General features: G+C 30.0%; 1 protein-coding gene and 2 long non-coding RNA genes across 3 annotated transcripts; 2 read left to right on the top strand and 1 right to left on the bottom strand.

Moving 5' to 3' along the window:
* Positions 1–35: 35 nt before the first annotated feature.
* On the top strand, positions 36–2,522 carry LOC126868108 (uncharacterized). The gene is made up of 2 exons (XR_007690529.1): positions 36–2,197; positions 2,272–2,522. It is a non-coding gene; the product is annotated as an uncharacterized LOC126868108 (long non-coding RNA).
* Positions 2,523–2,734: 212 nt separating this feature from the next.
* Positions 2,735–11,463, bottom strand: LOC126868074 (endoribonuclease Dicer). Its single transcript, XM_050623246.1, has 26 exons — positions 11,423–11,463; positions 11,165–11,343; positions 10,881–11,058; positions 10,515–10,754; positions 10,159–10,444; positions 9,676–9,752; positions 9,497–9,600; positions 9,286–9,424; positions 9,076–9,206; positions 8,656–8,896; positions 8,055–8,303; positions 7,710–7,979; positions 7,450–7,626; positions 7,157–7,361; positions 6,580–6,898; positions 6,177–6,502; positions 5,340–5,476; positions 5,093–5,200; positions 4,719–5,015; positions 4,363–4,578; positions 4,092–4,292; positions 3,872–3,953; positions 3,551–3,771; positions 3,274–3,445; positions 3,104–3,179; positions 2,735–3,032 (listed from the first exon to the last, which is right to left on the bottom strand). The coding sequence occupies exons 2-26, from the start codon at positions 11,320–11,322 to the stop codon at positions 2,873–2,875; spliced, it is 4,770 nt and encodes a 1,589-aa protein (XP_050479203.1). The 5' UTR covers positions 11,323–11,343; positions 11,423–11,463; the 3' UTR covers positions 2,735–2,872.
* A 462-nt stretch (positions 11,464–11,925) lies between these two features.
* Positions 11,926–13,242, top strand: LOC126868109 (uncharacterized). Its single transcript, XR_007690530.1, has 2 exons — positions 11,926–12,073; positions 12,156–13,242. It is a non-coding gene; the product is annotated as an uncharacterized LOC126868109 (long non-coding RNA).
* The last annotated feature ends 130 nt before the right edge of the window (positions 13,243–13,372 follow it).

Consider the following 13,372-nt stretch of genomic DNA (forward strand, 5'->3'; position numbering starts at 1 on the left):
CGAGTATACTTTTGTCGTATATATGCTATTGTACACTGTGCAACTGTGACTGCATCGTTTTAACAACTATGATTACATTTCTATTGGAAATATCGGAGCATTTCAGTAACGTAGAAATGCGGGATAAAATCTGGCGAAGATAAAGAAATATTTTAATACAAGATATATGATGGTTTCAGAGCTTGACCGAAGATTTCATTTCACACCGTACATCCAATCACTTTGTAAATATTACGTTTGTTTTGTTACCATGTCGACATGAGAACTCACCAAATTCGATCAACGTGATATTTACGAAAATGTCAAATTTATTTAAATGCAAGATACAAAATGATAGTTCTTAAAATACATAGATCGTATAATTTTGAATAGGTCAAAATATGTATGTATGTATGTATGTATCAGCAATAATGGCGATTGATTTGTAATTAATTTTACAAATTTTGCTTCGATTTTTGTACTTTGATTATTACACAATGAAGTCTGAACGATTTTCTTTGAGAGAGGATATTTCAGCTGAACTAATTCAGAGAATTCAAGAATTTCGAAGAATTTCAAAGAATTCAAAAGGATTTCATTCAAAATTCAGAGTAAGGTAAATATTTGATTAAATTAAATACAGCAACTATTAAGAAGTAAATAATTTAAAAGATTATATTTAATAGCATATACTTGCGATTAGAGTGGAAGTCTATTTATTTAATGTTTATAGAAATTTGATTTGATTTGATGTGATATTTTGATTGTACATATGTTTCTCTTTTTTGATATACATAACTGCTTCTTTGTACACTTGTACTGAATTTATTTTATTGTACCTATACATTGTCATGACTAATTTGAAATAAAGGTGTAACATATATAGCACCCCACCAATAAATATTGTCTAAATTTACAATATTTTGTATTTTGGTATGTTGTACAAGTCTTTACATATATTTGAATGTTTATTTTGATTTCGTCGATAAAATGATTCTTTTTGAGCTTTTTTGAGCACACCAAATTTATAACCCATTCTTATATGGTATGATAGTTTTCAAGTAGTTTTCGAATAGAATTCAGAAATACAAATTTTAAGGCGAAGAAATCTGTTTTAAAAATTATGCATGTATAAAATTTGTGCATAGCGTACGATTTACTTGGACGCCATTTTAAGAATGTTTAATTATGTATAATTGAAGAATGATTTGAATCGATGGTTGTATACAGATGCGCGTGGTAATTCTTTTAATAAATCAAGAAAGTAACTCACATTTACTTCGCTCAGAAAATTATACAGTATTTTTTGAAAAAGCAATCTTATTAGTTGTATAAAAGCATAATGTTTTCAAATTGCCGCTGCTAGTGACACCATGAGATCAACGTTTTTAGTGAACGGTCGGCAAAGTCGTTATCGTTATATTATTGATCTACAGTGGAACTAAACAGGGCAGCCTCCAACTCTTTATAGGTTTTTGTATATACCCGCGTGAAACCGCTTCTTGGACTTGACCGCGTGGTGCAACATCTGTATTGGAATTGTGGTGTTACGGTCAGCGCTTGTTCAAATGTTGGTTACAAAACAGGCAATTTCTTTGGATAGGTGTACGACGACTTTCATGAAACACAAGTTTTTTCTAACAGCAATGGTTTTCTTTACTGCAAATATTTAAACAATTAACGGTAGGGCCACGATATGTTGCAAGCATGTGACGGCATAAGAAGAAGAATGTCGATCCTCGGTAATATCGATGAAATATTCGTGGTCAAGGAGTTGCTTCTGAAATTTCGGACGATGTGGATGTGTTCTGATGTAATGACTGTGGTCCAATCTACAGTCATATATTAGGTTGGCATCGTTAGGTGGTAATGACAAAATCCGCAATCACTTAGTTGCCAACCCAATAAATATGTTTCCATTCTTATATATTATACCGAAAGCATAGAAGATACCCTCCAAAAACTGAGTCGCGAAAAGTCAACATGGAAGACATCGAAGTCCTTGTTCTTGCGGGACATGCTATAAATGTCTCAGACAGAGACTGACACATTTCACTCATCTCTGTCTGTCATGCAAGAACAAGAACTTTGATATCATACATGTTGATTTTTCACGAGTTAACTTTCGGACGATTCTACGTAGCAGGTATCGAGACTTTATAAGACCGTCGATTGGACCACGATCGTATACACACGTCTGGGAACTCCTATGAAAGGGGTAAGTAAGGCTCTTAGCGACCGATGAATATTGTTCAATTTAACCGCAGTAAGGCGCTTTGATTGATTGCTTAGAATTTTTTGTGTAACGTTATCGCGGAAAAATAACCCAGACCCGGTCGTATCTGCCCCTTTCTCTCTCCCCCTCCCCTTAATGCGGCCGTGGACTCGACTCACGGTGGACCGAGTAGCACGGGAGGTGAAAGGAGGAAACAAGATCACGATAATGATTTTAGAGACAAACTTTTGCCTTATACGATTATTATGATTACCTTACTAATTACTTTGTATTTAACTAATGTCAAATAAATGTTATGTAACATAAATATTTGTTTTATTATTAAAAACCTTTCTAAAGTCTAAAGTTATACTATAATTTTGCTTTTTTAGTAAAAGGATTTAATAACATAAAAATGTTTCAATCATAAATAATATTCTGAATATGATATTATTTACGTATATTAAATTTAACAGAAGAACGAAAACAACAAACACTGCACGTAAATCTAATATGACTATAATAAGTAAATAGACAATATTGATGATCTTTTTTATTATCCTATTTATTGTAATACTATTATATTATTTATTGCAGATAGAAGAAAATGGAAGAAGGGAAGAAACATAAGTAGGTAAAACCGTCAGTGAACATGAAAAAATGTCTTATGATATTGATCTATTTCTTACACAAGAAGCTTTTTATAGCTTGCTTTGCAGCAGCACACTTCGCTTGTTTCTTATTAGCACCGAACCCATAAAAATGTCTTATTTTCCCAGCAATGGTTACTTTTAAAGGAACCATGACAATATTCGTATTATCAATAATAGTTGCTTTCCTGGGGAAAATATATAATTGTTAAGTAATTTTAACGAAGATGAAATGTTAATTGTTACTAATAATACTCACAGGAATTGTGGGCGTGCGCCGTGAGTTTCATATAAAACACGAATTGGTTGTTTTGGAATATTTTTGCTGAATTCGTCTAAATAAAAGTTATATGTTACCACAACTAATAATGTTTATTAACAATTTTAATGTTATTATAAAACTGTTATGTTATTTTCATAAATACGTACCGATTTCTTTATGCATAATGGAATATACAATGTTCCATACTACTGTAAGATTTTTATTACTATCCATATATATTGCACCTATTACAGATTCAAATATATCTCCTAGAACTTTAGGAACGTCTACATGTTCAGCCATATTACATTCGTCTTCTTCTAATAAAATCCATAGAAGCTGTAAATATAGAATGTATTATATACAAATACAGAAATACATTTACATATATATATTTAAATAATTCAAAATGTATTTAACGTTTCCTTTATTAATGTAAAATACCTCGTCATTCACAGCATAATTTCTTTCTTCTTGAAATTTCACAAATCGTTCAATAATATTATTTAATTTTGGAGCATAAGATAGTAAAGCGATATGTAAACCATGTCTTACAGTCAAGCATGCAAAAGTAATATTATTAACAAGAGCAGATCTTAGATCTGTTAATGCACCAGGGTTTAAATTCCCACAACTTTCATAGATATAGTTTGTAATTAGGAAATCTGAAATTATACGTTAAGTCAAGCATATTCATTTAATATTTTATTGATCAATAAACGTTCAAAAGAAGGTTTTCATAAACATTCATAAACATTCTGTTACCAAGTATTGCGTCACCAAGAAATTCTAATCTCTGATAACATTCAGTCATATTATTCGGTGTATATGAAGGATGTGTAAAGGCCTAAAACATTTAACTGTTTTACTTGAAAGTTATATTTTTTAGTTAAACTAAGTTGCCAAACTAGATCTTAGTATTAAAAAACTCGATATAACAATCCATCAAAAATAAAACACTCAGTTGTTGTAAAATGTTAATTACCTGCAGTAAATACCCTCTATTATTAAATCTGTATCCAAGCTTTGTTTCTATATTGGAAGCCCAAGGCATTAAATGATTTATGTTCCCTTCAGAAATTATAGGATTCTGAGGGGTACCAAACAATAATTCATTAGCATCAATTTTATATGGTAAAATTTGAAACCATTGTAATAATATTAAAGTATCTTTAATACCCATACTCTAGAAAAATGAAAATATTCATATTAGAAAAAAATTATTACAATATTATAAAACTTTGTTTTGTACTTACTCTAAGATATACACCAATCAATGCTTCTACACAATCTGCTACTGTTTTATCAGAAACTGTTTGTATTCCAAGATAATGTTCCATACCAGTTTGTGCTTCTGCTGTCTCCCAATCTAATATTTTTGTTTGTATTGCATTTTTCGTGGCTTCACTTATATGTCCACTTAATTGCTCATCTCGAGGTATTTCAATTTCATATAAAACATTTGGTGACACCTTACGCAGAGTTTGTTTTTTCAATAAATTTAATCAATTTACTTCATTAAATTTTACAACTTATTAGTTTACATCATCTATATTACTACATAATTTACTGTGTGTATGATTTAGTTTTGGAATATTCAAATAATACAAACCTTTGCATGTAATAACACATCTTGAACTTGCCTATACACTGTATAAGCTGGTGCAATAAAATTACTCAAAGGTATAAAACTGTCAACTTTCATACATCCCGGAATGTTTTTCTTAACTCCACAATAATACAGATTACGGTTGCCAATAATTTTTCCTTTCAGTGCGGTTAAATAACCTTCACTATGCTTCGGAAACTCATTGTATAAAAATAATGATGTAATAAATTTCAAATATGCATCTCCTAATGTCTCTAATCGTTCTAAATTGAACGCATCATGTCCTGTTTTAGTTAATGCCTATAAAAATTTGTTTTCATAAACAGACTAGATTAACTGATTACAACTAAATCAAAAACAATTAAGAATATACTTACATACACGATCTGACCAGGACCGGGGCCATACGGACATTTTAATGACAAGATTTGCAAAACCGGTACTGGTACTGATGGTTTGTTCAAAAAATTAATTTTGTCATTTTTCTGTGAAATAATACATTTCATGAGTATTATAAATAAATGTTAGATAACAATGTTATACATAGAGAAATGTTGCTCAAATTTTTAGAAATATAAAGTGAAACGTATGTATAGTATGTATATAAAAGATATAGAATATTACAATTGAACTATTATTTTGATCCTGTGTTTCGTTCATAAACTGACAATAGTGTTCTATTTCAATTAGCTGAATTTCTTCGATATTCTTGTCCAAATCTGGTTGTTCTTCATGTTTTGACCATGGATAGTGATATAATTCTGTGAAAATATTTCTAGTGAAATAATTTCATATTATATGAAAATAGACATTTTATTAATGTATAAGAATATATAGTCTACGTATAGACAAACTATCTTTAAAGTAAAAATAAATTAACAATATATATACACAAGGTATCCCACCTAGCTCTGTAACCCTTAATTACTCTTTTTTACTCGTATTGGCCACGATACGAAAAAATTTTTCAGACCTAATTTCTCCCTTGACATATGATAACTGTTAGTGCAATACAACATAAAGAGGAAGAGAACCAAAAGTGTCGAATGTATAATCTAGATGAAGAGGATCCTTGTTGCATTTCATGCTCTGTGAGGGAATTTATGAAAGAATAAGAGAAGAGATGGAGAATTAGAGAAAAGATGAAAAATTTACTAGGAGGTAGATCAGTGAGGGAGATGTGTGTATAGTAGAGTTTCGAGCAACTAGTAGGGAAACTGAATAGCGATCTAAAACCAAAGGAATGTTGTTACCATAGATTAGCTAGCTACGTTTTAAGGATATAGACTACTCTAGGTTCTAGCTTTTAATTTAAAGAAATTTGTAAGCTTAATGTTTTATGACAAGCAATGATTGTATCTAAAAACTATATTAGGTATAGGAGATATAATATATATGGATAAATAAATAGATAAATAAATAAATAAGTAAATATATATATATATATATATGTACACGAACCATTTGCTTCTGTTTCATTTGAAATTGGTTCTGGATGTAAATTATCAATATTTTCTGTAGTAGAAATTTCTGATAAAGGCTCAAATGAGTCTTCTCTTTCTTGGTTAGTTATTACTAATGAAGGCCATTTCATATTATTTGATAATGTTCCTAAATCACTTTCTTTAGCAATAATGTATCTTAGATCTTCTGCAATTAAGAGCTGTGAGACTCTGTGCAATATAGATGGTAAAGTTGTTGCTTTGAGCCAATATAAGGCTGGAAAATTAATTCTAATGCATAATTCTGGAACTAAATGCTCTTTCTTTGATTCAGCACTCTTATCTCTGTATAGAGAAATACGATTTAATTATGAATTTAGTTTCATTTGTATACAATATGTATATAAAGAATTATGTATTACCTAGGCATTATATAATCTATTGCCCTTGATATTGATTTTACTTCTAACATTGGCTGCTTTAAATTGTTTATTACCAATCTGTGTTTTTCTTTATAATAATGAATATACGTCGAAAAGTGATCAGTTGGAAAACATGAACTGGGCATGATATCATCACATACTTGGGTAACAATATATGTGTCTGCAGCTCTATAGTTAGGTTTAACCAGTGCTAGTTCGTAATCAGAACTCTTAAAACGGAATGGAATTGGTGGTGATATATATTCAATAGAACTATACTGTTTCGTAACTTCCCAATTTATGTCCCAGTCTTCGTTAACTAAAAAATTATATTTTAAAATAGCACTAAAATAGAAGATATTTAAAAAGGCCTAATATTAATGGTATCTTATATAGTACGAAAGAGAATACATAAATATATCTTTATTATCTATATAGAATTATTATTTTAGTGCATAGCGCAGATTGAAAAGCTTTCGGAATGGCAATGGTAATAATAAATAAAGGAACACCTAGCGGCAATTCCGAAAATCGAAAGTTTCCAATCTGTCCCCGTTCAATCATAAATTTCATTTACCTGGCACAATTAAAAAGCAATTATCACGATTACAATTATCGAATACCATAAAGGTTTTTATAACTGGTACGATATCACTAAATATTAAAGTATGAAACCTTTTTAAATATATAACTTCTTCTTCAGTTAAAATCATTTTTGCGTGATTTACTTTCACATCAATATTTAATTCACCAACACGCATAAAAATTGGAAAAGAAGGTATCTACAATAAGAGTATAAAATGTATAAGCAAATGTATAAGCGTATAGAATGTTTGTTATTAAGATTAGAAAACAAATGGAAATTTATACCTCTGGCATTTGCTTTGTAGAAAGTATACCAAAACCTGCACTATTATGTAACAAATTATAGAATGTCAAATAGCGATTATCATGATGTGGTGCAGGATACTTAGGTGTAGCATGAAGTATGTGAAGATACACTATCTCTTGAGGAAGAGGAAATGCACCATAGAGAGCTGATGGGAACTATACCATATAAATGGTGGTTTTTAGTAACAACATTTACTACATTTTGCTCAATGAAATAATAAATTTTTGTTTTATTTTACCTGTAACTGATGATGTCGCTTTTTCTTGTATGTTCCTACTGAACTTTTTTCTGATTCAACTTCGTCAACCCAATTTGGAAATAAATAACTTAGGTCCTTCCGAAGTGTTTCTATTGTAACTGGCTTTAAATTGTCAGATAATTCTCCGATTTTATGTAATTCTATACACATATTCATAGCAACAGATCTCTTTGCACTGCTAATAGAAATCATAGGATCACCAAGAATAGTACTTCTGAATGGAGATATAGATGGTAATGTAAGAGAAACCTAAAACGTTATTTAAGGAAATTACAATCATTGCACAAGAGAAAAAAAGATTTAAAATATTTCAACCTCTAATACCTGATACAGTGGCGGATAATTTTTTGAAATTTTACGTAAAGTCCAAATAGGTGATAAACACGCAAATTTTGATTTCAATAAAGATGTACAGTATTGATTTATTACACTAATTGCCATCTGTTCTGTTATACAACATACTTGTCCATCATCACTAGTTACTTGATATGGTTCTATGTCATGTTGATATAGTTCACTTTGTATTTCATTTTCAGTTGGTACGTTACGTTCATCAGTTTTGTCTACTAGAAGCTAGTTAAAAGATAAAAAGTGAGCAAATTTATATGTATATACAGTTATGCCCCGTATAACAAGCTATTAACCATTATCCATGACCAGGATTTCATTTTGTTTACCGATAATCATTATCAACAGCAAAAAGGTTTTTTCTTTTTTTTTTTTTTAATATCGCTAATCGATGTCGGCGGCAAAATGTTTTTCCGCTTATACATTCGACTATCATTGATTGTTATTAACATTACTGATATTTAGTATTCATTGACAACGTAAAAAAATTGATTGTACAATTTATTGTATATTTTATTAAGCAGAAAATCGGTATGAAAATATATGCGACAAGGAATAAAATTTAAGAAAATGGCACCTGTTTCAAGTGTTGTTCTATCTTTTTATATTCAATATGTCGTTGTAGATACTGTGAGTCATCTTTTTGTAGCAATACTACATATTGACTATATGCATGCCGTGCTCTCCCTTTGCTTTGAATATATGTTCTTACATCCATTGGCAAATCGTACCTAATGATTAATGAACATTTCGGCACATCTATACCTTCATCTATAACATCTGTTGCAACAATGCAATTTATCAAACCATTTCTAAATCTGAAAAAAAAAAAAAAAAAAAAAAAAAAGAAAAAGAAAGAAAAAGGAAAAAGGAGAAGTTTAGAGAACTGTGTATTTCTTGAATAGTGATGTATTAATGTATCCGCTGACTTTTATATTAAAATTGAATAAATAAGCTTGTATATAATAGATTGTATTATTATTCTAAAATATCGTACCTGAGCAAAACCTCCTTATTCCGTTCTGATACGCATAGCAATTCTTTGGGATTTTTAAAAGGATTACTGGACACACCTACCACAAACTCTGGATACAAGAATTTATATTCCTCGTCATGCAAGGATATACTCTAAAATATTACACAAATTACAAAGTAATGAGAAAAAGATAAATTTATATAAATTGTAAACATAAAAATTACTCTTTACCTTTAATATCTGATATAATATTTTTGCAGTGAATCGACGTTGTACGAAAATAATACAGCAAAATACCTGATCATGATGCTTGTTATTATAAAAGTCTTTCAATACTTTGAGAAGTTTTCGAATTTGATCAGATGAATAACTGAAATTCCATAATATTGTTTCAAAATAATATTAACGAATTATACAATAAATATAAATAGAAGTAACTCACTTGTAAATTCTCTCTTTTTCTGGACTCCCTTTCATTTTATCTTCTAATAATTTTCTACAGTTAATTACGTTTGTTATAAGATATTCCAAAATATATAGTGTTTCCTAAATATTACATATTACATTACACAATATAAACGAACAAAATTCAATATATCTTTATGTTTAATATTTACATACCACATCATCTATACTTTTTTTCAAGTATTCTAATTGAATCAAATGAAGTAAAACACATTTGCTTGCGCCATAAATTCCTATATCAAAATAAAATTTGCTAAACTAGAGAAGAATACATACAAATTTAATTATATTTATTATATTATAATTAATTTTGTTAATTATTCTGCATCCTATTTTTTATGCATACAATATGTTAGGATATGTCCTAAGGTGGACAGGAGATTATTCTAATGCAAGGTTGACAAAAATATATTTTTTATTTGAGACCTTGTCTTTGAGAAAATTAAGTTTCAAAATTCATACATTAGCTTGAATGTAAATATACTTAATGAATCACAAATTAAATTTAATTATCCTGAAACAAGACCTACAAACAAAAAAGGCAAAAATCTTTATTTTCTCCCCGGCTTAGTTTTGCATATAGAATAACCTCTTGCTCTTGAGTGTACCATATATATCCTGGCACTATATATACAATACCTGTACGTAGAAAGTGGTACTGAATGTTTCTTAATATGCCACTCAGCTTTTTACTAGTAGTTTTTGGTCTAAATTCTGCACTTGACTCAGTATACTTCAGATTATCTTTTAACGCTATGCAATTTAGCATTAATTCTACTTCCTTAATAATATTATTTATGCACTCCCCAACATCGTCTATAATATGTTGGTCAAATTGAATAATTTCTTCAATTGGTGATGCATAATAACTTTTATCAGCTACAGTCGCAGTAGCTATTCTTGCGTTAAATGTAACTTCCAAAGACTACAGTAAAATTTATATATTATATTAATTAAAATAAAATTTTTCTTTAATGTGATTATATGAAATTTACCTGCATAACTGATTGTACTTTTTTCAGCCTCACATTAGAATTTAATAATGATGCTGAAAGTCCTAATACTCTTGGTTGTTCCTCTTTAGGACAATTTTCAAAGAGTTGCATAATTTGTCGCATAGGATGATCATTTACTGCTCTGTGACATTCATCGAAAATAATCAGGTTTATTCTATTCAAAAATATATATCCATGACAAAGTGCATTTACTAAGATTTGCGATGTCATTACTAAAACCTATAATACAGCATTCTTTAAGATTTTAATTCATATTATAATTCATATTATAATTCATATATTCGTATAATGTTATAAAAACAATATTTGCAACAATATTTCTAAGTTATAATTGACTTTCATTACCTCGTGTTGGTTTAGATGTTCATTCCATTCTTCATCATGCCAAAAATCAACTCCTTCCTCGCTACTGAGTGTTCCACAAGACAAACCAGTTAATCTTTTAATATAATCACTTTGTTGTATGACCAAGGGTACTGTATTCACTATAAATATGGTATGTTTACCGCCTTCAGCATAAGGCCTATATATAAAATTCATAGCACAATGTTTAAATATTGATAAGGTGAAAATATGATTATATACTATATGACAATAACTGACAAAAATGTGTAATTTATGACTCATACCGTCGTATATCCGCACTTAATTCTTTAATAAGCATAACAGCAATAAATGTTTTTCCGGCTCCCGTTGGTAAATAAATAATAACATTTTCTTTACATGCAGTTTCAAATAGATCAATCTGATAAGGTCTTGGTATAAACTCCTTTATATCTGTCTCCATAACTTAGATAATAAGAAGAGTCTTAAAAAATAATATATTTATAAAGAAAATCAAAATACTTAAAAATTATAATCGTACATTTAAAATGAGTACAACTTACCTTGAAAATAACAAGTTAGTTGAAAATAACAAAGTAAGTTGAAACAACTTACTTTGAAAATAATAATTTCAAAGACGATAAGTAATATATTCCACTTTTGCGACTTTTAGTTCATGAAAGGTCGAGGAATAGTTTTTCATATGAAACTGAGGGAACTCCCTGATATTGTTAACAAATCGTCCGGTTATCGTCCCGTAATTGAACTACGATCATATATTTACACAGTTCTGGCGATGATCATATAAACAGGCCTGAATACTCATATACTGAAAACACGGCCGATTATAGTACTAGCCTGCTAAATACAAGAATGGCAACAATGCGGGAGTCCGGCATTCATATATATAACAGTCTTGACTTTAGAGCCGGCTCTGTCTCCTCTAACACGAAATATGGGTTCCGATGTAGTATTGTCATGTTATTCAGCACAGCTAATACTAGAATTGGTTCTGCCGAAAACATAGAAGTAATCATTCCAAAACTAAGTCGTGAAAAATCAATATTGAAGGAAAAAAGGTTCATGTTTTGCGCATGCGTGATATGCTATGAATGTCTCACACAGAAACAGCAACATCTCTATTCGCCTGCCTGTCTCGCAAGAACGAAAATATCGTTGTCTTTCATGTTGAACTTTCAATTCAATCGTATATCGTAAGTATATAGTATTTCATGTCATACAAAAAAGATGTTAGTCAATGTCATGTCATACAAAAAATGTAAATTTACATAATAGAGTAGAGTTCAATTGAAAACATGACATCGCGCTGCACCAAGGGAACTGAAACTTGAAAAATGGTCTAACTTGAAAAGTCTAGTATTTACAACTCGATCGGAGCGCCGCTATCGGGAATTGGGATAACACACCGCGCCGCTAAAAGGAATTATCTCACCACGGGAATTCCCAGAACACCTATCTCCCTCGTTAGTAACGCTTTAAAGTGTAAAAATCTATCTGATGCGTAAAACAGAGTGGTCCATACAGTAGGCTCAGAGTATCAAATTTTAGATAAGTCTTAAACATTTATGCCTAGACTGAGAACCATTATATTTCGTCTCTATTCGTCGGGTACTGTCAGAAAATACGAAAAAACTTGTAAAAGAAGTTTAACCTTGGACGGTATTTTACGTTTTTCAAGGTCATTCAGGCCTGACTGCCCGTTTTTATCATTTTTCTCGTTACATATTACATTTACATCGTAACAAAGTAATTAAAAAGGTTTCGTCAAAATCCATGAGGGCATCATACATCGACAGATTCACCGATAAAGGAATACGGATCTGGCTATTTCCGATATTTTCAACACAGTCATAGGAATGAGTACGCGTATTGGCCGAAAGTGCCATATATACAAATAAAATAATACACAATAAACGCATAACGGTGGACGATAGAGAGCAGTAATTTCCTTGCTTCTGTGGCCTCTTGTGTCGTCAGTACTGCATAGTACGTATGTACATAGGAAGAAAGATATGAGATAGATAATGATCGATGTTGGATCTAGGAATTTGGGGGTAATTTTTAAATTCACCGTTCGAAAATTATCACATAACATAAATAAAAGCTATAGATAAAAGTTGTGTCCTGAAACAAAATTCAGTGCTTGTTTTTTCATTTTCTTCACTATGATAGAAATGGAATACAAGAGGGGGCAAGAAATAAAAAGAATGCGAATAATTAGATGTTACTGAGTACTAATCAACTTAATTGTTCTCTATATTGTATTGAATGATCGAAATATACTTTTCTTCGCTTATTTAACAAGAGTATCATAAAAAAAAAATAAGAAAATATATTGTAAATTTTTTTTTTTTTTTTTTTTTTTTAAGAACAAAAATTCAATTTACAATTTTAACTTGGACCGGCAATAAAGTTTCGAGTTCATTTTATATATTTACATTAAAAATAATAATTTTAGGAACAGTTGTACTAATTAAATTCTACAAGTTTTT

This window comes from Bombus huntii, chromosome 7 (assembly GCF_024542735.1).
Source record: "Bombus huntii isolate Logan2020A chromosome 7, iyBomHunt1.1, whole genome shotgun sequence".
Taxonomy (NCBI): domain Eukaryota; kingdom Metazoa; phylum Arthropoda; class Insecta; order Hymenoptera; family Apidae; genus Bombus; species Bombus huntii.